The sequence below is a fragment of the Tursiops truncatus genome, chromosome 13 (genome assembly GCF_011762595.2).
Source record: "Tursiops truncatus isolate mTurTru1 chromosome 13, mTurTru1.mat.Y, whole genome shotgun sequence".
In the NCBI taxonomy this organism is placed as follows: Eukaryota; Metazoa; Chordata; class Mammalia; order Artiodactyla; family Delphinidae; genus Tursiops; species Tursiops truncatus.
Window position 1 is genome coordinate 71,644,110 of NC_047046.1, and position 24,081 is coordinate 71,668,190.

General features: G+C 50.3%; 1 protein-coding gene across 1 annotated transcript in view; it reads left to right on the top strand.

Moving 5' to 3' along the window:
* Positions 1-5,231: 5,231 nt before the first annotated feature.
* ONECUT2 (one cut homeobox 2) overlaps positions 5,232-24,081 on the top strand; it is a 45,372-nt gene continuing 26,522 nt past the window's right edge. The window contains exon 1 of the mRNA XM_033837798.2: positions 5,232-6,477. Within this exon, the coding sequence (XP_033693689.1) occupies positions 5,232-6,477 (1,246 nt within the window). The remainder of the gene's footprint in view (positions 6,478-24,081) is intronic.

Below are 24,081 nucleotides of genomic sequence, written 5' to 3' on the forward strand. Positions count from 1 at the left end.
CTTTAAAACTAGGCAGGCGGACGCGCTAGAAGCTTTGCTCTGCGGAGGTCTGGATTCGGGCTGCCGCTGCCTGTCCAGACCCGCTGCCCCAGAGCAGGTGCCAAAGCTTCTTGGGGTGGGGTCTCCTCCGCCCCTCCCCTCCCCCAAGCTCGCCCACTCCCCGCGCCTGGACTACTGAGCCTAGGTGGGTTAAGCCCAGGCTCCGACACCCCGCTGGGTTCGCCCCGCGACCCTACTCCCCACCTTCGAATCCAGGCACCAGGGCTTAGGGCTCCGAGAGAACGCTCCCCCGGCAGGGAGGGCTCCGGGAGCTTCGTTTTTCTTTTCCTAAGAGGCTAGCTGAGGGTGGGAAGAACACTAACAAACGCCAACTCTCCCCCGACCCTGGCGCAAAATGTCTGTCTGTCCACCCAAAAGTTCAGGGCAGTCCCGCGCCAGCTCTTCTAACTTGGCCTTTTCGATATTAACAACATCCACGCAGAGCCAGAAGCAGACGAAAAAGGACCGGTTCGGCCTCAACACCTAGAAAACTTTGTTTCAGACTTTCCTAGATTCACCTGGAAACTCAGAAGTATCAGTGAATTTCTGAGCTCAGAGGCCAAAGGGAGTTAGTGGGGCTAGGCATCGGTTTTGGTTTTCTTCTCCCTATGCTCAACCAGCCCGAGCTTTCAGGCAGAAGAAAACTGCAGCTAATGGAGATATCAAACAGAGCCACAATTCCGAAGACGCCTTTTCCGCCACTAGCACCCGCCGTCCATCTGCAAGTGTAATCACAGACTTGCGGCATCTTCATCACCAGGGGCTGCGAGAAAAGGGGAGAAAATCCTCTGTCATTAAAAGGAACCCTCTATTATCACTATTATTGTTTGTGTATAGCAACATAAGAATGTCCCCCTCCTCTTAAAATTCCCCCACAATATTAAAACAGTATTTGTCGTCAGATTCCTACAAACGCTTGAGGCCTTTCTGGAAAACCATTACCATTCAATGGCTAGAAAATTGCTCTCCTTCCTTTAAAAAAAAAAAAAAAAGGCGCAGCAGCAGATACAACAGACAACAAAAACTTTCTCCTGCATAATCCCTGCTCACGGAATGACAAAGAAATGACATTGACTTACCCCTGAACGGATGATGTGTTTGATAAGTGGGGGACTTTTTCGAGGATTTCTGTTCAGGAGCTGCACAGACAGCTGCAATTCATGGGCGACGCTGATTGCCAGAAACGCTATGGATTGGCATGGGGTCTGCAGCTCGCAGATCCTGATCAATACCCCTACACTCACACGCCAGATGGTTTGGGGAAGGACAAAAATAAAATAGTCCAAGTCAGCCCACCATTATGTTTCTTTGTATTGCTCTGATAAACCTAGTTGTAGCGCAAATCCGTTCTGCCCAACACAAAACCTTCTTCAGGATTTTGAACATTTGGGTGGAAATAAGCAGCCCCCGTTCTACCCAGGGTTTGGGCTGTGGTTACAGTTGTTTAGTAAAAACAGAGCTGTTGGACCCCTTATCCAGATTGGGTTTACTTGTGGTGTGTTTATTTTTTTCGTGAATAATTTATAGGGTCTCTGTTTTAATTGAATGTTCATGTCTCTCTCCCTCTCAGACCCTTAAAATTTTTTTAATGTGAAAAAACATATGAAAAGTCCAGTAAAATTTTCCAGTCTTTTTCTGCACTTGCTCAACTTCAATTTTTTTTTCTTTTACAGTACAATAGCTTATATTTGTTGTCAAAGCTGCATTTTATTTACAGGCTTCTTTTGAATCATTTAAGTGTTTGGTCTTGAAGAAAATCGGCCCTGCAAATGGGGTATTCTAAGTAATGGATATCCTGCTCCTGATATAATGGCTGGTGCAACTGTTTGTCCAGAGTCTAACAGTCGTGAAGTAGCACTTCTGCTGCCACATTTCTATACGGTCAGGGGGAACAGGAGTGTAACTTCAAATTAAAAGAAAAAAATTTGAGTCGTAGAACTTCCGAAGGTTAGAGCATGTGTGTTTAACAAGGGGTGGTTAGAAAGCAACTCTTCCTTTTTATTTTCTCGAAGAACTATATAGAAAAAAATCAAAGATATTTCAAAACATATTTGAAAATTGTATTAGTACTGATATTCTTAAAATTATCTTCAAGTAGATACTATTTTTCCGGTTTAAAAAGAAAGGGAGAAAACATGCAAACTTAATTCAGTAAAAATTAGGATGCTGAGTAAACAAGCACATTAATTTTTCTTTTCAACGGGTTTTGGGTTGAAATATAAAACCTCAAACCGCTATCAGAAAAACAACGTGAAAAGTCTGCTTTAATCTAGCCCAATGAAATTATACACAAAGAAGCCAATGCGATTTCATGATTTCCCTGAGATCGCCAATATTGATCGAGGGAAGGGGAGGGGAGGAGGGAGGGAGGAAGGAGCGAGGCAGCGAGAATATGCAACTCACCTTTCAACTCCCCAGCACGTGACTGCTCCCAGGCACACCGAGGTGGAATACCCAGGAGCAGATTTATCCTGGTAGCCTGGGAAATGAGTTTATAATTTTGAAATTTTATTTAAATGGCAATTTATATGCCTAGGTTTCTGAACGGAGGCAGTGCCTACCAGATGTCCCAGCCTGGGGTCACTGGCCACTGCTTGAGCCTGAAGCCAGGGCAGAGGAGGCTGCCTTCGGCACTGGGGCACATCAAACAGATTTTTCCCCTGTCTTGCTCCTCTCCTGCCTTATTTCAGTGTCTGAGCACTCCTGGACCAACGGGATTGCACTCTTGTGAACTTTTGTTCAACTCGGTGTGTATTTCAAACATTAACTTTCAAATTATCCCAAATGTCCAGCTGCCATATACAAGGTGGGGAGGGTGAAGAGAGATGGTAGGAGAGGTGAGGAAGAGAGGAAAGTCAGAGAAACAGAAAACTGAGTGATTTTACCTGTCTAGTACTGTGACATTAAAAGATGTGAGCATCTAGAAAAGTATGTCTAGCAAAGCAGGGGATCATCCACTTTCTTACTCAGGCTTTGATATCACAAGAAGAGGCTATTTGAAAGAATAATTGGCAAGGTATTGGCCAGAATTCAATAAAGTTGATCTAGAAATAGTGTCACTGTACGTTCATGTGACAGCATGATGTGGGAGGGGGTGGATTTTTTTGCTCTGTAGCTAGAAGAGAGAGGAGGGCAGCCGTAAAAGGTCACCAAGACTAAGAACTGTTTTCCAAATGAATAAAACCTTTCTCTAGCGCCAGGGAGGCACATACAGTATTCCAGACTGTGTCCTTGTTTTCTTATCAAGTTTTCTCTAACAGCTGGAAGTTGTTGGAGGGGGCTGTCTTAAGGAGACCCCCTGCTCTTCTTTTGACAGCTGATCAAAAGAAAATAGGTCACGCTTCTCCAACTTACGTCCACCCTGTCCTTAATTACTGTCTCTTTAAACAAAGGCAACATCTGCGCAACCTCAGCTAGCTTGAATCTTCGCAGGCAAACAGAACGCAACCTGCTTCGGAAGAATCTGTTTCTTGTAAGGTTTTCAATGCCGAGTGGCTCTCTGCCTTCAACTACCCCCTCCACCCCAACCCGGGCCGCAGAAATCTCCACCTTCTCTCTACAACCCCGCTCCACTCCCAGTCGCCGACCAGGGGTTACTAAACAACGGCAATCCTGGGTAGATGAAGGTACACTTTTCAAAGCTGCGGCTTGCGAGCGTTCTAGAACTCACCAGGGCTCTGGTCTTTTCAGAAACAAGGTTTGAATATACAGATATGGGCTCCATGTCATCTATCCACAGGCGTAACCCAGGGCGTTCCTCTCCCGGGATTCGAGAGACACGTGTGTGTGTGTGTGTGTGTGTGTGTGTGTGTGTGTGTGTGTGTGTGTGTGTGTGTGTGTGTGTGTGTGTGTGTGTGTGTGTTAGGGGGAAGATCCGCGAGTAACGTCCCGGACCGGACGTTTACATACTCCCTACCCCCAGGAGAAGTTTGCTAACTAAGGCATCGGCAACAACCCTGCTGTACACTACCCCCCTCCAGCCCCCGCCCCCTCCCACCACTCCTTTCCAACTCGCTCGCGCAGCAAGCATTTGGTCACCTTGAAACCGTAGCTCCTGGTGTTCTAGTTTTGTTTTGCAATCTAGCAGAGGCCCTTCTGAAGGCTCATAACTGAGAGATTTATGGGCTCGCCGGGTAATTAAATGATGTTATTGTGTTAACTTTGCAGGCATTACTGCGGCCCGCGCCGCGGGTGGGCTTGCGTCCGCCGGCCGCAGCTAGCAGGCAGCGAGGGCGCTTGAGTTCCTTCGCCCCGTTGATTCCGCACTCCCCAGTCTCGGGAATTTACCCTACATTAGAATACATTAGCGCCCGCATTTTTAAAGGCTAAACTACTGGCTCCCAGCTAGGGACGCTTGGGAAGTGGCTTGTTAGGAGACGTGGGATTGTTTTTACATCAGCACGTAGCAGGAGTTTTCCCTCCTGGCTTGCCTCGATAAAATTAGCTTTGGGGTGAAGCAAGGGGAACTGAAGCAAAGCCCTTTAGCCCAGGTCGCAGCAGCTCCGGAGAGACACAGAGCGGCATCTTTAACGTAATTTCTCTCCCTCACTCGCTCTCTCGCCTCTCACCCCACTACCCTCTCTTCCCCTCCCTCTCTTCCTCTCCTTGACGTTTGATTCCAGTGGCAAAGGAGGAAAAAAAAAAAAAAAAGCACAGAGCCGTCAGCCAAACGTGAAACGCGCGGCCCCGCCCGCTCCTCAGCCATTGGCAGCTGTGCGCAGGAGGCCCGCCTCCCGGGGCAGTCGCGGCCACGCAGTGGCTGCTCGCGGCGCCCATCGGGCACTGCCCCGCCCCGGGTCCGGGAAGGTAGGTTGGCTGCCCCGGCGAGCGGCAGAGCCCTTCTGGACAGCTCCCGCTCACCCAAACAGAAGACGTCGGCACCGGAGCGGGCTCGGACATGGCTAGGCAGCGCGCCGCCCCGAGCGGCGGGACTCGGTGATCCCTCCCTCCTTCCCCGCCCCCTCCCGTCTCCCGCACACACGCCCCGTCCGCCCCCACCCCACCCCACCCCCACCCCGGGCGCGCCCGCCCGCCCGCAGCCCGGGGCGCACACCCGCACGCACGCTCCCCTCCACACGCTCACGCACTCCCGCGCCCTCCCTTGCTCCCGCGGCAGAGCTCCGCCACGCGCGCCTTGCCAGCCCGCCGGCCACCCCCGCCGCCCCCGCCGCCCCCGGGCCCCGATGGACTGAATGAAGGCTGCCTACACCGCCTATCGATGCCTCACCAAAGACCTAGAAGGCTGCGCCATGAACCCGGAGCTGACAATGGAAAGTCTGGGCACTTTGCACGGGCCGGCCGGCGGCGGCAGCGGTGGGGGCGGCGGCGGGGGCGGCGGGGGCGGCGGCGGGGGCCCGGGCCATGAGCAGGAGCTGCTGGCCAGCACCAGCCCTCACCACGCGGGCCGCGGCGCCGCTGGCTCGCTGCGGGGCCCGCCGCCGCCGCCGCCGCCGCCGCCGCCGCCAACGGCGCACCAGGAGCTGGGCACGGCGGCAGCGGCGGCAGCAGCGGCGTCGCGCTCGGCCATGGTCACTAGCATGGCCTCGATCCTGGACGGTGGCGACTACCGGCCCGAGCTCTCCATCCCGCTCCATCATGCCATGAGCATGTCCTGCGACTCGTCCCCGCCCGGCATGGGCATGAGCAACACCTACACCACGCTGACGCCTCTCCAGCCGCTGCCGCCCATCTCCACCGTGTCGGACAAGTTCCACCACCCGCACCCGCACCCTCACCACCACCACCACCACCACCACCACCACCAGCGCCTGTCGGGCAACGTCAGCGGCAGCTTCACCCTCATGCGCGACGAGCGAGGGCTCCCGACCATGAACAACCTCTACAGCCCCTACAAGGAGATGCCCGGCATGAGCCAGAGCCTGTCCCCGCTGGCCGCCACGCCGCTGGGCAACGGGCTGGGCGGCCTCCACAACGCGCAGCAGAGCCTGCCCAGCTACGGGCCCCCGGGCCACGACAAAATGCTCAGCCCCAACTTCGACGCGCACCACACTGCCATGCTGACCCGCGGTGAGCAACACCTGTCCCGCGGTCTGGGCACCCCGCCCGCGGCCATGATGTCTCACCTCAACGGCCTACACCACCCGGGCCACGCTCAGTCCCATGGGCCGGTGCTGGCGCCTAGCCGTGAGAGGCCACCCTCGTCCTCTTCGGGATCGCAGGTGGCCACATCAGGCCAGCTGGAGGAGATCAACACCAAAGAGGTGGCCCAGCGCATCACCGCCGAGCTGAAGCGCTACAGCATCCCACAGGCGATCTTCGCGCAGAGGGTGTTGTGCCGGTCTCAGGGGACTCTCTCCGACCTGCTCCGGAACCCCAAACCGTGGAGTAAACTCAAATCTGGCAGGGAGACCTTCCGCAGGATGTGGAAGTGGCTGCAGGAGCCCGAGTTCCAGCGCATGTCTGCCTTACGCCTGGCAGGTAAGCCCAGAGGGTCTCCTGGAGCCAGGGTGCTGGGAGAGGGCTCCGGGGTGCCTGTGGCCCCGGGTGAGGGCGCTTAGCCACATCTCTGGTTCTCGCCTCCTCTCCACACTTCCTATTTCTTCTCTACTTTATTTCTTCTTCTGTTTCCTCTTTCTCCTCTCTTCTTTCTGTTCTCCCTTTCTCTTCTCTTCCTTCCTCCCTCCTTGTCTCCTGGGCTTCCTGACCGGCCCCCACCCGCATTTTATTCACGCTTTGGTCAACGTGCCAACTCTGCCCTCTCCTTCCGACCTTACCCAGTTGTGGGAGTCGCGATGGGGGTGCACCGTGTCCGCTAGGAGCCCTCTCTTTCCAGGACTCACAGGAAAGGGGGATTGCCTTTATTGGAAACCCTGTGCACTTGAACTCTTGCTTAGACAATACATTTCCAAGCTTGCTTAGGCAATACGTTTCAGTTTTCCAAGCTGCCTGGTCTCCCTGTATGGAGGCAGTTGGTGGGCTGGGTTGGGGGAGCGGGAGGCAAACTTGTTTGGTCACTGACAAGAGTCACAGCCTTGCCCACGCGGAGAACGGGTGACCAGGGTACAACAGCGCTTCCCGAGCCCGTTTCCAGCCTTGACATTGGCACGGGGACTTTATGATCGAAAGAGCAGGCTGGGGCCAGGTCCCTTGTCACTGCCCACAGTGAAGGGAGGGTACAAGGACGAAGGTTGGGACTGCCACATCCACCTCTCTGGGAGGACGGGAGAGGAGCAACTAAGAGTAGAGAGCGTCCTGCCTCACTCGCCGGCCGCCCTTGCCCGGCTCCCAGCGTCTGCCAGGATTTGCCGAGGTTTGGGGCCTCCGGGAGAGACTGGGAGCTCGCGGGAAGAGGTGCAGAAAAAATTAAGATGCAGGTTAGTTAACGCATCTTGGCCGCGGGCTACAGGCTCCGCCTTTGCATTAAGCGGACGCTGATTGTGCGCGTAGCTCGGCGACGAGGAGGGCTTGCGGCCGGCGGGAGAGGACGGGTCGACGCATTGGTTACATTGTTCTGTAGCCGGCTTGGCTCTTTGTGCCTCCTCTAGCGGCAGAGCCGCGAGGTACAGCCCTCTATTGTTCTAGGAGCGCAGAAACCTCCTGCGTGGGCGGCGGGAACCAGAGAGAAAGGCGCAGCCGTGGCTGCGACTGGCACACAGTTGCGCGCTTTAGTGCGCACAGACCCAGCGCGGTGCGCGTGGCAATTGCGCTGCCCCCAGGACCCTGCCACGGGCCAAGAGGGGCAAAGTGTCCAGGCGCCCCACTGGGGAGGGCGCACGGTACCCGGACGCAGGCCGAGATGGGCAGCGTCTTTTGGATTGAGGCTGTCTCTCCCGATCGTCGGATTATCTGGCGGACAATTCGTGGTGGCAGTGATTTACATAGGTACGGGTAGTGGGTAGCGCGGGGTTCCGAGCCGCACACAACGCGCTTCCGGAGCTGTGAGCTCAGGCTTCCTCTCCGGCTCCCCGGGGCTATCCTCGCACCGCGGAGTCTGGCTTGTACGGTGCACTCTACTTACGCCGGACAGGGCTGGGGGGTGTGACAGGCAACGTGTTCGCCCAGGCTTGGGGAGGGAGCGTTTCCACTCTGACAGCCTCCGCCTTTGCCCGCTGTTGGAGGATTCGGATCTCCAGTCAGTAATCTCCCAGCAGTGTTGATCTGAAAAGGTAAAGAAACTAGACCCGCCGCCAAGGGCTTCCCCACATCGGTGGACTCCAAATAGTTCTGCATGGATTTAGAAACCTACTTTATCTTTCTCCTCATTTAGCTTTTTACTCTTCATCCTCTCCTACAATTTTCTCTGATTGCTCTTGGTTCCTCTCAAAGATTAAGCAGTGAATAGAGATTATCCGTGAAAAACTGGAAGCTTACTGACAATTCCAAACAGTGTGGTACCCCTTTATCTTAGGCCCCTGAAAAGGCCTCTAGTCCCTCACGGGTGAGCTTCAGCAAGGGCTGGCTTCTTGGGCACAGGCAGCCGGAAGAAACTTGGCAGCCGGTCTTGGGGAGGGGGGACCAGGGTAAGGTAAAGGCAGGATGACAGCTATTCTAGTCAGGCTGATCTCAGAGCGCTGCCGCCCCCTCACGCCTGTCCCGAAAAAGACAGAGATTTTTAAAACACGTGCCCTCTGCCAATGTATGTCTGAAAGTGATTTGGAAAGTAATGCTTTCCTGGCTAGCCGGTCTCAAGCATTTTTGCAACAGCATTTCTGGGATGGGGGAGAGTGTGGCATCCCTGGGGGACCCCAGTCCCACCACCCACCACGGGAGAGTCCCGGGGCCACTCCTCAGGGGCTGGCCTCAGGCAGCATCGGGGATTTTCAGAGCAGGAGCAAGAAAGCCCCCTCAGTGGGAGTCTGAAAGCCTCCTTCAGCGGCTGGGAATTTCCTGTGAGGGACCCCGCTTTGCTCAGGCATTCAAATGTGTGTCTGTTTTATTACCCAGAGTTGAAAAGGGACAAAAGCTTTAGCCTTTTTATCTGGCCATTCGATCAGCAACTACAAGTGTGTTGAGTGGTTATTATTACATAGGAAGCTTTTCAGTTTGGGGTCAGTAGATCAGTCTCTTCAGACACTGATGCAGAAGCTGGGACTGGTATTATGTACTTGGAGCGCTAGGGGACAGGAGCAAATGGAGAAGAAAAGCTGAGCCCTTCTCCTCCAGGAGTATGGATCGGAATCTCGCCAGGACGCTGCCGAGGGCCCACACCGTTGAGCTCTGGGGGTTAAACAATCCCAGTGATTGTACAGGGCGGCTCTGCCTGACTCCCAGGCCCGAACCTCGCCGAGACCGACCAGCCCCCCATCTCATCGAGACCAGCTCTTTCTCTCTCTCTCTCTCTTTTAATTTCGCTTTCTCTTTCTCATTTTGGGTCTTGCCAGAGGTAAGCAGATAGGAGTTTGAGGAACCGCAGAGTTAAGATGCCTGATTTGGGCCAGTGTCGGCAACCGCACCCTTAGGTGAAGTACACCCCCATCACAACAGAAGCGCCGACCGCCTCGGTGTATCCACAGCCCGGGATAGCATTGCAAAAGGGAAGGGAGAAGATGGGGGAGCTCAGATTGCCTCAACAGTAGATTTCAGAGAAATGGGCTCCAAGTGCACGACTTCGTTCATAAAAGGTGGCGAGGGCCGAAACTGTTTGCAACCATGCGGGCTTCGGTCTCTTCCGTGGTCCCCGGATATGGCTCCGGCAGAGCAGTTTTTATTAACCCGGCAAGAGGCGGCGAGGACAAACTCCAGCGTGTTCAAGCACAAATCCTCAAGAGGCCTCTGAACTAAGCACACACGAACCAGGAGGGACCGAGAGAACCCAGGCAAGAAAGTGGATGGGCGCCTCGCGGAGGACGACCGAGGCCCCAGTGGCGGGAGTGGTTTCCTCCAACAACTGGAAGACAGAGCAGAGACCCTCCGACGACACACCCTGCCCAGGTTTCCGCCTTCTGTGAGCCGGGCTCCCGGGGCGGCCCGCCCCGAGCCTGCCTCGCGTCCCCGCGGCGAACAGACGCCCGGCCCTCCCCAGGCAGCAGCTCCCAGCGACCAGTCCGGAGCCACCTCTTGTTGAGGCAGCGGAGGGCCCTTAACCAACCCAACGGGATGTCGCCTGGGCCACCTGACGCCCGCGGCAGCGGAGCGTGGCCAGGGCACAACGCTGCGGCGCCTGCCAGGGGCACCACGTGCGTGCGCGGCTCCTTTTGGCGCCAGGGGACGTCCTCAGGCCACCCTAAGCCTAGGGACGGGGGCGGGGACCTCATCCGCAGAGACCCGCACCCCGACTCCCACCCCTCCCTCTGGTCAGCCTCTCGGCCGGGCTCAGCCGGTCTCTCCCGAAGGTTTAGTTCGGGATCCGAGCCGGAGAGGCCGGATGTACCACGTCGGTACGGAACACAAGATGTTTTCTCCTGCTGGTTGGTCGGATTAATAATTGAAAAGCTCACTACCATCCTTGCTTGGTCAAGTCCCCGGTGCCTCGAGCACACCTTCCCAACTCACATTAGGGTGGGCGGGAGCTGGGCCGAGCCGGCGGGACGCGAGGGGGGTTAGTGAGCGCGCGGGCGAGAAGTAGCCTGAGCCCACGGGCGCCCTCGATGCGAGAGGCTGCGCATTTATTTTTATTCCAGGCTTTCCACCATGTGGTTATGTCACTTTCTCAAACAAATGTGTATATGGAGGGAGATCGATGCTGATAATGTTTAGAAGATTAAAAGAGCATTAATGCTGGCAACAATAATGTTAACGTGTAGACCCAGATTTCATTGATCTGGAACTTGATCCGGCGCGTTTCCAGTAAGCCCGACGGCGCCCTCTTCCCAGCAGAGCGCTCGCCAGCGGCCTGGCTCCCCGGCGCTCCCGCCGCGCTGCTTCCGCAGCTGCAGGCGGGTTCTCGGGTCTGGCCGCTGCTTCACCCCGCGCGGCTCCAGCCCGCCGCTTCCTACTCGAGGTTTCCTGCTGTCGCCAGGCTGCCTGCCCTCTCCCCCGGTCCCCGCGCGCGCAACGCCGCTTTCTGCGCTCGCTGCCGCGGGCTCTGCGGGTCGTTCGGCGCCCGAGTCCTCTCGTGCTTAGCGTGCCTTCGCCTCTGCCCCGCGCGGCCCGCATCTGGTCCAGCAGGGCCGGGAGCAACTTCTTTCCTCCACGGAAACCATCCGGGAAATTTGGTCTCCTCTCCATATGCGGGAACGTCCAAGCCGAACTTTAGAAACGACGTCTCTAAAGAGAAAAACAAATATCAAATATTAACGCATATATGTGGGAACCTAGAAAAAATGGTACAGATGAACTTCCTTGCAAAGCAGAGCTAGAGACACAGACGTATAGAAACGACGTCTTTAAAGCTGCCTGCTAACCTCGCAGCTTCCTGTTCCGCGGATCGCTCCATCCTTGTTTTCGTTAAGAAAGAACATTCTCATTAAATGTTCCCATTCGCAGACTTTCTACGCTGGTGCATTAGTTGGACAGTTAAACGAGGCCCCAGTGACAATGGCCTGGGCTTCACCCCTCAGAATGGTCTGCTCTGGGCTAATTGGGTCACAACCAGAGAAGAATCTTGTTTCTTGCCCCGGCTGGTAAGAAACACCAGCCTGGGGAACTGCCCCGCCCCAGCTCCCCTTCCCAGCAGCTGGAGAGATCTTCCCCTCTGAGACGCGGGACTCAGACCTGGCCCTAGTAGAGAGGTTTTCTCTGAGACACCTGCCTTGACGGGAAAAGAAAGAACTTCAGAGCTGTCCCTTCCCTCTGGCAGGAAGACCTCCACATCCTGCCAATGGCTCCTTTCGCCAAATGGCTTATTCTTCCAGAAGGAACACTAAGGTGGATGAAGGAAAGAAAGAGCTGGGACGGTAGTGGGGGTGAGATAAGAACTAAATTGTTCGGGTTTTTTGAAATTATAAATTCTCCAGTTTTAGAAATACTAAGCTTTTCCTTCAAGAGAAGGTTTCAACCTGGACGAAAAGGAGTGTTTTCCTTCCTTCTCCAACAACGAAATGAGAAAAAGGAGGAAGGAAAGGAGAGAGAAAAACCCCCAAATCTTGCGTTATTCTGCTTTGCCATGTGGCAAAGGGGAAGCAGTCATTTCTTTCTGTCCTCCCCAGCGATAGGGGTCGTCTTCCTTCCAGTGGGTTTCCTTAGAGAAGAGAGCTCTGATACAGCTCCTTGATTCCTAGTCCGAATGAGCCCTACCCCTCTTCTGAAAACCTACATTGAACTAGGTCCGGTGATCAGATACAGAAACCAAAAAGGGTGGCGAGGTTGCCTTTTGGTGAGGAAGACAGCGGGCCCCTCCCCTCCAGCTCCCGGTGAAGGGCTCTTAGGTTCTGGGAGGGGCAGGTGGGGTTTTGGAGGGTGGAATCTTAGAGTCTCCTCCAACCCCATCTTAGAATCCTAAAACAGGGCTGGATTCCTGGTGAATGGTGGGGGTGGGGCAGAGGGGAAACTGAGCCGCCCAGATTCTCTGTGTCTCTGAGAGCGGCCCCACTTCTCTCCAGAGACACGTGTCTGCCCAGAGGTAACAGGGGACCCTGGGCAGGGTTTACCTTCTAGAGCTCCAGGCCTGAACCCTGAGGGGGAAAGAGGCTGCCTCTCCAGCTTTCTTCAATCCAGAATTTCACTTCAGGGTCGCCTCTTGGTTTTCTGGGCTCTAGAACCTGTTTCTAAAGGAAGATCAGACGAAGGGGGTTGAAGAGTTCTCAGGAAGAAGGTACTGGACGCCACCACACTATTGCTGGTGGCTGGTGTGGGTAGAGACTGTCTTGAGGGAAAGTGGTATCCTGTCGGGGGTATCCCTGGAGGAATGAAAACCTCAGAGGAGAAGCAGAGGGATTTAGTTTCTGGGCTCTTGCCAAAGGAAGGAAAATGAGGAGGGAATAAATAGAAATAATTGTCTGGATAAAGGGCCCTGGGGAAAAGGGTGAATATTGAGGAACCCTGGGCCTTAAACTTCATCTACAGATTCTGGATTATCCTTGTCCCCAACCCTCTCAGAGATCCTTGTTTTTCCTGACCTGGGGACAATTGCTTCCTCTGAGGGGATACTTTTCTTGGTGGGGAGAGACCACTATGAGGGAACCCAACAGGGACATCTATACTGTCAGGTACAGAGCCTGCTCAAGGTGGGCTGGGGGCCCATCAGCACCCCCTTTCATCACCCAGTCTGTCCCCCTAATGCACTTCAGTGCCTTTGGGAAAAGCTTGACTTTTGATTTCCAAGTTTCACTCCAGGTGAAGACCCTGAGAAGTGTACACAGGTTTTTGCAGGGGCAGGGCGGTAGCCTGGGTAGCTCAGCCCGTCTGAGGCATGGCAAGGCATGGAAGCAGGCTGCGGGCTGTGCACGCAGAGCTAGTCTCACTGGGGGAGAAGTGGACATTGTGGACATTGTTGTGAAAAACTGTCCAACACAAATTGTCCCAGAGGGAAGGGAGGCTCTGCGTTCCACCTTGGCGCCTCTCTCGCCATTTGAAGATCCATTACTCTTCTGTAGAAAGCAGACTTTGTTTGGGTTGGAAGCACACCTCCAATGTAATTTAATCAGCATTGGACTTTGGCTCATGTAATCAAATATACATATACTTTCTCCTGCAGGAAGAAAAATAATTTCTCTGTAACTGGTATTGACTTGAAGTCATGTAATCTCTGGAAAGCATCACGTTTTTAAAGGGAAAGGTAAAATTAAGGGGGAAAGAACCCACAGTTTCAGTGGTTTGCCTTGTAATAGCTAAGAGAGCCAGTTACCACCTAAGAAAGGACAGAAGGAGAATTCTAGAGCTGAAATGCATGGGCCGCTCCAATTGTAGGTATCCCACTCCAGCTTCCTCTGTGTAGTCAACCTCCCAGATCTATACTGGTAGGAAACAAGGTTGACTGGCTCACCAGATCCTAGGAATTTGGGCTTTATGTTTATGTTGGGTTGAGGCATCTTTGGAAGAGTCTGGAGCTCCATTGCTCCATTTTTTTCTGTCCTCTTTGGAGAGACCACAGGCGGCAGCAGCAGGATCCCAGTGGGCAGCAAGCCCACTCCACCCCCAGGGCCTTGAGCCTTAAGCTCTGCCCTAGAGCATCCCCCTAGAGCAAGCTTGGACTCCCCACCCCCAGGGCGAGGCTCTGGGCTTTACCCAGGTTGGGTCTGTTAGGGAATCTGTTGTAAACACAGATCCATTGATTTGCATTTGTCAGAGAGTAAAGTTAAACCAGTGAAAAGAGAAGCCCTTACCCTTTTATGCAGGGCCAGGGAAACCTTTCCTATTGATCCTATTGATCCAACCTTTCCCTTTAAGGAAACCACATAGTTAAAGACCCTCATTCAATAGATTTACCCTTTGCGCTTGCGATATTCCTTTAAGTGTTCTCATCTAGGATAGCTGGGCATTAAGCCCACACTCCAGACCAAACAAAAATGAAAAGGGGGAAGGAGGGGAGGAGTCAAGAGGCAGAATTGTGGGAAGTGAAACTGAATCAGACTGAAATGTGTAATGTCTTGGTTGGGGAATGTTTTTCTCATTCTTCTAAGATGACATGCAGGGATAAGGACAAAATAGATGCATTTAGCGATCTCCTCTTTTCTCTTCTCTTCTCTCTCTTTCCCTCCCCCCAAAACAAAATCTGTTTAGATGCTAGAGTAACAACATCACAGGAACATCAGCTACTGTAAAATTATTTCAATCAAGCCACTAGCTTGGTTCATTTACAGTGGTTCACTTAAAGGCAGTGATACTTCCACAAAAATTATTTTGGTTCATTTGTAGCAAATTGGCAATAAAATTGTCCCCAGAAATGCAGTATTTTGGACTCTGTATATGAGCATGAACACTGAAGTCACTTTCAAAGAGAAGGGCTTGGAGTTGTGTGTCCTGATGGAAGTAGGTAGAAACCAGACCAGGAGTAGGGTACAACTTTTTCTTATTGAGCAGTGTAGATGGAACAGGAATTGCTAAATATTGCTCAGTACCCTTTGTGTTTGCAGAAATGAAAATGAAAGTCGCCTTTGTTTCCAGAACTGTTGGCATGATCCGTTTTATTTCTTCCTTGACCCTTTTTGTTCTGTAAATAACATCCATTTGTGATTTTTTTTTTCAACATGTTCCATGTGCTATTCCTAATTGGCTATCTCTTGGGTTGTGTTCAGACATTCATGTTTGTTTTATGTGATTGAAAAATATTAATGATTCCTTAGGTGAGCTAATGTATTTATCTGCAGAGTGAGTTCAAAGGGCAGAGTTCAGCTATGGTTCAGGTTAATTGAACAGGAAGCAGTGAGCTTTCCAGTCTGTGTTGAACAAGGGACCAGTTCCTTAAAAGATCACACTCAGCAAACACACAATTTCAGTGTCTTCATCCTGGAGTCTGATGTAAGAGGCTCAGATCAACCTGGATTGCTTGTTTAAAAACCCAAAGCAAAGCACAGCAACTGCAGCAAAGCCTCCGAGTCCCCCTCAGGGAAGAAGAGTTTTCTCATTGGCTAATTGCTTTATTGGTAGCACTGACCTGCAGAGCAGCTGCAGGGGCCTGGATGAAGGCTTAGGCCTCAGAATAATGTGCTCCATTAGAACAGGGCAAGGCGTTTTTTGTTTACTCAATTGGAGCTCCCTGCAAAGTGCCATTAACGCCGGCCCAACCGCATGTGTGTTGCAAAAGGCAAAGGTCACGCCAGTCAGGCTGTAGGCACAGCCAGCTCTGCCCTGGTGGGAGGGAGGGCATCCTGTTGGCACTGCCCTCTTCAAGCTTCGCCCAGCCCCATGGGCCCCTCCAGGGCTCTGACCAAAGCAAGCACTTGCACAACTTGTTTGCATTTCCCAGTTGCTGAATCATGTTATTGATGATTACCCAGTTTTGATCTGAGCACCGTCAATCACACATGAGAAAAAAATCCTCCTACTGACCCTCTCTTTCTTATTTATGTTCCCTTCATCATTGTGTATTACAGTAAATAGAATTGTGGGAACGGTGCTTTTTAGCAGAGTGCTTGGATCAAGAGGAAGACAGACCTCCAAACCTGGCTAGGGGGTTGTTTAGCAGAAAGGAAGTTTGAGGTGGAACCAGGAGCACAGTCAAGGCTTCTACCCAAAGCACCTTGAGCTAGAGTGCCACCTGCCAGGAGTCGTCTAACTGCAACAAGCCTTGCACCTCGAAGGCCCAGGCTCTTTTCTTCACTTTGTTCCTAGTGTCTGTGTCTCCATTCCCCACCCTACTGACCACTACCCGTATTTTCCTAGAAATTTCTTAGGGGACTTTCTCCTGGTCCTTTGGAACTCTAACCTCTGCCTCTCCGAATTCGTTGCCAAGGAGAAATCAGCGGTTTTGCTGTGATGGGTAAAGGTGTTTCGCCCACCCTGCACAGAGGTAATAGTCTCCTGCTTGAGAGATGAGGGGCAGAGAAGGCAAAAAATATCTGTGGGAGAGAAGAGGAATGGTTATGTATGTAAGAGAAACGGCTCAGTTGGTGGTGCCAGTGAGGGTGGTACAAACTGTAAGGTGCTCTGCAAAGGCAAAGTATTGTACGAAGGAGAGGGGGTGAGAGAATTACTATGGGCAGGGAGGACATCAGGAAAGAGATATGCCAGATCGGTGAGCCAGAGGTGGGCTCTGTGAAACCCCCTGGGAAGAGAAAAGGTGAACCAGCCATTTTGCAGTTCCAAAGAAGTAAACCAATGAGCTACACCTGGAGCCAAACTGTGGCGCTGGCTGTAGCTCTGTGGGCGGCAGCTGTTTCCAGACTTGCCTCACGTGGATCTGGGTCCGGAGCCCCTGACAGCCGGTCGCCTGTGCGTGGGTTGCTGCCTCCACGCCTCGATGCAGGCTTCAGCACCACGAACAGCGCCACGGAGGGCCCTGGCAGCCAGCGCGCCCAGTCCGGGTTCTGAGCAAGTTGGCATCTCACCCCAGAGAAGGGAGGTGGGTCCTCTACCGGGTTAAATCCGGGCAGGACCCCGATCAGTAGCTCCAGCTCTCTAGATCTCGGAGCCCCAGACAGAACAGGGCCTCAGATTTTCCTCCCCCGGCTCGTGGCTTCGTTTCTCTGTGGGAGGTCAGCGATAATAAAGGGAGAGGAGGCGATGGCGGTGAGAGGACAAAAGATGCTAAAGGACCCTTTCCTTTCCAAGAGGAAGAACATTACCTCTGTCGGGGGCGGAGGGATTGAAATGTTTTTCTCCATGTTCCTGGCTTCTGCAGGCGCTGACTGCTACTCTCAGCACGGTATTTCAGATTGAGGGTTTCCTTTCAAGGTTTACGGTCTGGCTGCCCTACACACAAATATACAAAAACGGATTTCCCCTCCCCCCCCACCCCTGCCTCCACGTGAGTTTTGCAAACATGGTTTTCATTAGGTGAAGCAAGATTCTCGCATTATATCAGCAGTAATGTTGCCAGGCTACCTCCAATAAATCTAGAAAGTGGGTTTGATTTCTTTAGAGTTTTCCTTGATGGGGCTGTCTTTAAGAGGAACCTCTCCACCGCTTCTGTGGGCCAAGGGTTGTGTCACTTCCACGAGGCCACACAACGGAGTCACATGGCCCTGGCCACGGTGAGAGCTGACATTAGGCACTGACCCCTGACTCTGGCTGTTTTCATTCAGTAGCTCTGCTTTATTTGTGTTTTTATTACAGAGAAAGGAGGCAGGTGGGTCCTTTGGTCTGTGATTAAGCACAACTCGCATCTCTTTAGGTTTCTAGTAAAATGGCCCTTGACTTCCCAAAGCTAATTAAAATGTAAACCTTTTGCTTTATATCAAGAAACTTTCGTTCAAGCCTAATTTATTGTTAAAGTGGTTCTCGGGGAGGTGGAGCATAGGAACAGACAAGTGTATCCCCTTTAAACAGAAAGTCAAGGGCATGATAGATGAGATTTTCTTCCCTGTGACAATTCATCTTTAAATTCCAAGTGGCTCTTGGATGAAAGGAAGAAAATCCAGCCCCAAACAAAACAAATCTGGTAGAGCATTCACTCTCAATGTTGAAAAAAATCATCTTCTGTGTCTAAATACCTAGACTCTTGCTCTATAAATGAGCAGGAACATATTTGAATTAGATCTAAGAACTGGTTTTAAATCTATTTGATAAACTCTGATTAAAGCAGTCTCTTCAAGTCCTATGATCTTTGAATTTGCAGGCGTGCATTTCCTAGTAGTTGTTGGGTTACACTATCAAAACCTTTTCCGGTAAAACATGGATTTGACAGTAAGCAAAGCCTTTTTTTTCAAGTATATTTTATATGCATCACTGCATCTTATTAAAATAAGGCTGTGTACTCTGCAAGGCCTTATACTAAATGCATTTCCTTTCTAGTGAACTCAATGTGGTTTTTAAAAGATATTTTGAGAAGACTGCAGTGTAAACAGTACCTCCCCAATAGTCTTCTTTGACTCCAAATACTAAAAAAAAAAAAAAAAAAAATGTGGATTCAAAGAGCTTTTTGTGTTTCTGAAACAGAGTGACAGATTTCCAAATCTAAAGGTTTTTTTTGTTTTTAAGTCTTCGATTCAGATGCCTCCTAACGTATACCAGAGTTTGTATCAGTTCATGTTCAAGGCATGAGAGTGAATTCCTTAGTCACTCTTGATGGTTAACCCCTCTCATCCTTTTTTTTTATTATTATTGTTCTGAAAAGGAAGAGACACTCTTCCTGTTGAAAACCAATTCTTTGACCTCATTGTGGGCCCCTGCCTCTCCTACCTTCTCAGAACCCAATCCCTTCCTGTGTTTATAACCTCTTCTTAGCATTTTCCCATCTGAATTTTTGTGCTCCAGACACTCCTATATTTTTTTAATGCTCCCCCAACACCTGTTCCAACTTTAGCTCTTCCCTCCCTTCACTTCTAGAAAGAGTTGCTATAACTCAGTCTCCGTTTTTCACCTCCCCTTTCAGTCCCAGGCCTTTGCTGTCTCATTCTGGCCACTCCTGTTTGCTAAATCTGCTCTTACCAGTGTCACTGTTGAAGTCTTTGTAGCTAAATCCAATGGATGCTTCTCAGTTCTCACCTTAGCTTGGCCCTTCCACGGCGTGTGACACACTCCTGAGCACGCTTTCTGAAATACCGTACTCTCTAATTTTCCTTTTTGGAATCCTGGCTATTGCCTCTCGGTCTCCTTTCTGGACTCCCTCCATTTAGCTCAGCGTTCAGGCCTAGGCTATTCTATTTATTCATTCATCATACTCACCCTGGAAGATTGCATCTGTTTGCTTGTCATCCTGCTACGCTGAGGACTTCCAGGTCTCTCTCCAGCTCTGATAGCTCTCCTGAGTTCCAGGTCCCTGTTTCCTTCTGCATCTGGACATCTTTGCCTGGGTGTCCTCAAACTCAGTCCATCTCAAAGTGAACTCATTCTTCTTAACCCCCAGCCCCCATCACCACCACCACCAAATATGAGTCTCTTCTTTTATTCTCTCTCTCTCTCAGTAATAGCATCTTGTACACAGAATCTCAAGCCAAAAACCAGGAAGTCAACTCAAACTCCTTCCTTTTCCCCCAGGTCAGCCATAGTAGCCATGTGGACTGTACCTCCTAAACATCTGTCTCTATCCCCTCCACTGCTGCCCTCGTTGGAGGCATCACCAATTTCAGCAGCCTCCTGACTGGTCTCCCTATCTCCAGTCTTGCCTTGTCCCATCCATTTTCCAGCCTTAAGCCACAGTGATTTTTCTGGAACCCAAATCTGACCACAGTACACTGTTGTTTAAAACTCTTTGTTAGCTCCCTTTGACCATTGGTGAAGGTACAGATCCCTGAGCAGGATAGACTAACCCCTGCTCACCTCCAGCCTCATCTCCCGTCACTCCACCCATTTACTCTGCGCGCCAAGACATGCTGTATTCCTAGCTCCTCAAACACACCAGGCCATTCCTTTAGCCTAGAACACTTTTCCCCTCACTCAGCTAACCTCACCTCAAAATCGTGGCTTAAAGTTCCTTGTCTTTAAGAGAAATCTTGGCTTAAAGGTCTAGGAAGTTTTCTCTGGTCTCCTAAATTGGGGTCTCCCTGGACTACCTCTCCCATTTCACATAGAACACAGATAGGTATCACCTGCTTACTTGTCAGTGTCCTTCCCCTGCCCCAGATTGTAGGTTCTGTGAGACCAAAGATTGGATAGAGCATGTGATAGGCAGCCAGTAAATATCCATGAATAAATTAATGAATACCTTTATATGACATTGTTTCTGCCCATTTCACTCCCCCAGGTTAGTGGATGGCATTCGAAAAAGAATCATCAGTGTTGGCGCATCATTTGGAGATAGTATTTCATATTTCATGATATCGAGTTCTCACTGATGTCATTTGCCTCCTAAGCTAAGATACTACATGTATGTATGAGTTTTAAAGGGAATCTTGAAGTGGGGTTGAATCTCCCATCCAAAGTTTCAGACTAGTATCTCCAGTGAGGTGCGGGATGTGAAACGATCACTAAACACTAGACTAGGGTGTTACCAGTTGACTCTAGTCTGCCAAGGTAACCTGCTCGAACAGGTAGTTCTTGCTGTCCTGCCCATACATTGCCCTCTTCGCCACATCAATGTCCCTGTACGCTCTCTTCCTGCTGCCCGAAATGCCTTATCTCATCTGTCCCTCTCCAGATCGTCCCCGGCCACCACCTTAGGTCCTCCATCTCTGAACATTCCCAGCAAACTCTAGCCCATTCTTTTTTCTCCCTTTGCTCAACTCTGGTTGCAGTCATCTGTTCCAAACTGCATAGCAGCTTCTTAGCTGGGGTCTTACACCCCTCTCTAGATCTCTCCTGTATCCCTTCCCTGTGGCTCTGGAGGGCAGATGCCATATCCTTGTGCCTCCCACAGCTGCTGGTCCATGGCTGAGCACAGAATAGGCATTTTTTTTCAACTGAGTCATTTAATGCATTCCTGCCATTTTTATGGACTCCCCTAATTTCAGTCACTGGGTTGGGGAGGTGTGGGTGTTAGGGTTCTTTTGTTTTGTTTTGTTTTGCGGTACACGGGCCCCTCACTGCTGTGGCCTCTCCCGCCGCGGAGCACAGGCTCCGGACGCGCAGGCCCAGCGGCCATGGCTCACAGGCACAGCCGCTCCGCGGCATGTGGGATCCTCCCGGACCGGGGCACGAACCCGCGTCCCCTGCATCGGCAGGCAGACTCTCAACCACTGCGCCACCAGGGAAGCCCGGGAGTTAGGTTTTGTATGTCTACTTATAGCTGGCATTCTTTTCTAGACTCTACTCTTTTTCTTTTGTTTTGTTTTGGGTTTTTTTTTTACATTTTTAGCCTCTACTCTTCAAATGGGAGTATTCTTTTTTGTAAATATTTTGATCGTTGACAGAAATACTTGCTTACACAGTCAAAAATAGATTCCTGAGTTAACCTGAAATGACACCTAAGCTTAATATGGGGAAAACAGTGCTCATGATGGCTTGGTAAATAACAAAGTTGGTTCTGCTTCCACACACAGCTGAAAATGTTACCATTTTAGAATATTTGAGGCTGCAAACACATCAGCAAATCAGAGGGACTATTTTCCTCTTTTAAGTCATTTTAATTATCAGTAAACCAAATTTGTATTTAAATGGCAGTAACTTGATACGGTACAAATTCCTAGATTTTTATTGACTTAAATTTACCCGTAAAGAAAAAAGCCAGAGGTCAACATTTTTGTAAGTTTACCCTTTTTCTTTCTCATTTCCTTTTATTTTGGCAAATGAGTACGTAAAGTTATTTGAGGTCTTTGAAACCCAGTAGTTCAAAGATTTTCAGGATATACACAGTTCTGCCTACATAGTACTGATCTAAGTAATTACACATGGACAAAAATTAACTAGCGTTTTTCACCTTTGATTTTATTGGAATTTTAAGATTTGAGTGAATAAATCTCACTTATCTTCATAATATCCATACACGATTGAGTGAAAAGAGGTTTTACCATTATCTCAACTTTAGTGAGAAACTGAAACTAAGATAATTTGCAACATATAATTTAGGTGGAAATTATACGTTGCCTGGAGATTTTTTTTTTACAGTTACGTTTTGACATTCATATTACATGAGTAACAAACTATGAAGACCAAGCATATATGAACAGAATGTTTAAATTAAGACATTCCAGACTTTTTTTTAAAATGCCTTTAACTGAGTGCTTTGCTGTGCTGCATGATAATTAGGTATGCTTGGTAAGCAGTTGGCTTCAGTGACTGTCATCTGTGCGCCTTGTGTAGCCAAAACAAGTTTCCACTGACACAGAGGCAGAGACAGGCAGGGGTGGGCAGAGCAAGAGGCAGCTCTGAGGCCTCTCTCAAGAGCCTTGAGCCCTTATTCAGAGGCCGCCCTCTTCTCTGGCTAGGGTACCATGGCCTGGACATGCCATGTCCAGAAAGACCACACACTCCTGTTTTCCCTTCTTCCTGGTGCCTCATCTTCCATCCTCTGCCATCGTCCAAAGGAATTAGGTGGGACCTGGAGGAGAACTGCTGAGTTCACCCTCCCTGACCAGTTCTCCACCTAGAGCCTCGGACTTGGGCTTCCCTAGACAGATTCTGGAAAGTCAGTTAAAAGGGCAGAGTTGGGGGTAGGTAGGGATTGGATTGGAGGGGAGAGGGAGGAAAATCTACAGTAGAGATAGGTGGGCTTTTCTACTGGAAGCCACACCAACTCAGGAGCCCAAGTATTCTGCCTCCTTAGAGCTCCAGAAGTCCCTAGGGTATGAGCATCCCTATCTGAGATGGGGAAGGAGCCCCAAGCTAAGAAGAGAGGGAGTGTGTGACAGGTCCTGGGAATAGTGTCTGTAGGACCCAGATCCTTCTATCCTAGGCTGTTGGGAAGGGATTGGAGACACCAAGCATTCCTTTCTCCCTGCCTCTTTCAGAGCTGATCTTATAGAAGTAGCAGCAGAGTAGCACAGCAGAACAAACGATCTTTGGCTTTGGAGTCAGACAGGCTTGGATGTTAATTATAACTCTTGCATTTACTAGCTCTGATTTAACCTCTCGGGGTCTCAGTTTCCTCCTTTATAAAATGGGAATAGTATGTCCATCTCGGAGAACGATGTAAGTATGAGAAATGATCTATATAAGATCATTGTTAGGTAACAGGCTGATCAGCTGTCGTCAGGACTTTTCCACAGAATTCCTTGCCTAGAGTGATGATCTGAGGGATAAGACGGCCTTGGATGTTGGGGAGGAGGAGAGAAAGGATATAAGATACAGATTTTATTGAACATCTATTATGTGCTATATATCAGTTACCTATTGCCATAATAATACTAAGTAGCAAACCACCCCAAAACTCATGGTGTTTAACAATAAGCATTTTCCCTACCCGCCTTCCCCCTTGGTAACCATAAGTTTGTTTTCTACATCTGTGACTCTGTTTTGTAAATAAGTTCATTGTACCATTTTTTAAGATTCCTTATATAAGTGATATCATGTGATATTTGGGGGGGAAGAATAAATTGGGATTGACATATACACACCACTATATATAAAATAGATAACTAACAAGAACCTACTGTATAGCACAGGGAACTCTACTCAATATTGTGTAATGACCTGTATGGGAAAAGAATCTAAAAAAGAGTGGCTATTTGTATATGTATAACTGATTCACTTTGCTATACAGCAGAAACTACCACAACGTTGTAAATCAACTATACTCCAATAAAAATTAATTTACAAAAACAATAAACATTTTTTTCTCAGATATCTGCAGGATTCAGCTGATCTAGGCTGATCCCAGCTGGGTTTCCCTTTGTGGTTTGGCTGGCTTGATCATGCGTCTGTGGGTGGCTTTGTTCCATGTTTCCTATCCTGGGACCACTGGAGTAGCCTGGGTATGTCCTCACGACAATGACAAAGGGGAAAGCACAAGCAATAACATTCCATTGGTGAAAGCAAGTCACATGGCTGAGCCTAGAGACAGAGTAGGGGGGCACTACCAGATTCCGTGGCAAGGAGCCTCGTACAGGAAAGGGTGAATTGGAGTTTGAGGGGTTTGGTATTTTTTGCCATCTACCTCTTACCACATATTTTAGCTCACTTCCATTCTTGCAGGAAGTCATTCCTATGGTTGGGATAGGATAAGGACAGCAGATTTGGCAACAAATAGGAAATAAGTGTGGAAGTATGTCAAAACCCTTTATTACTTTA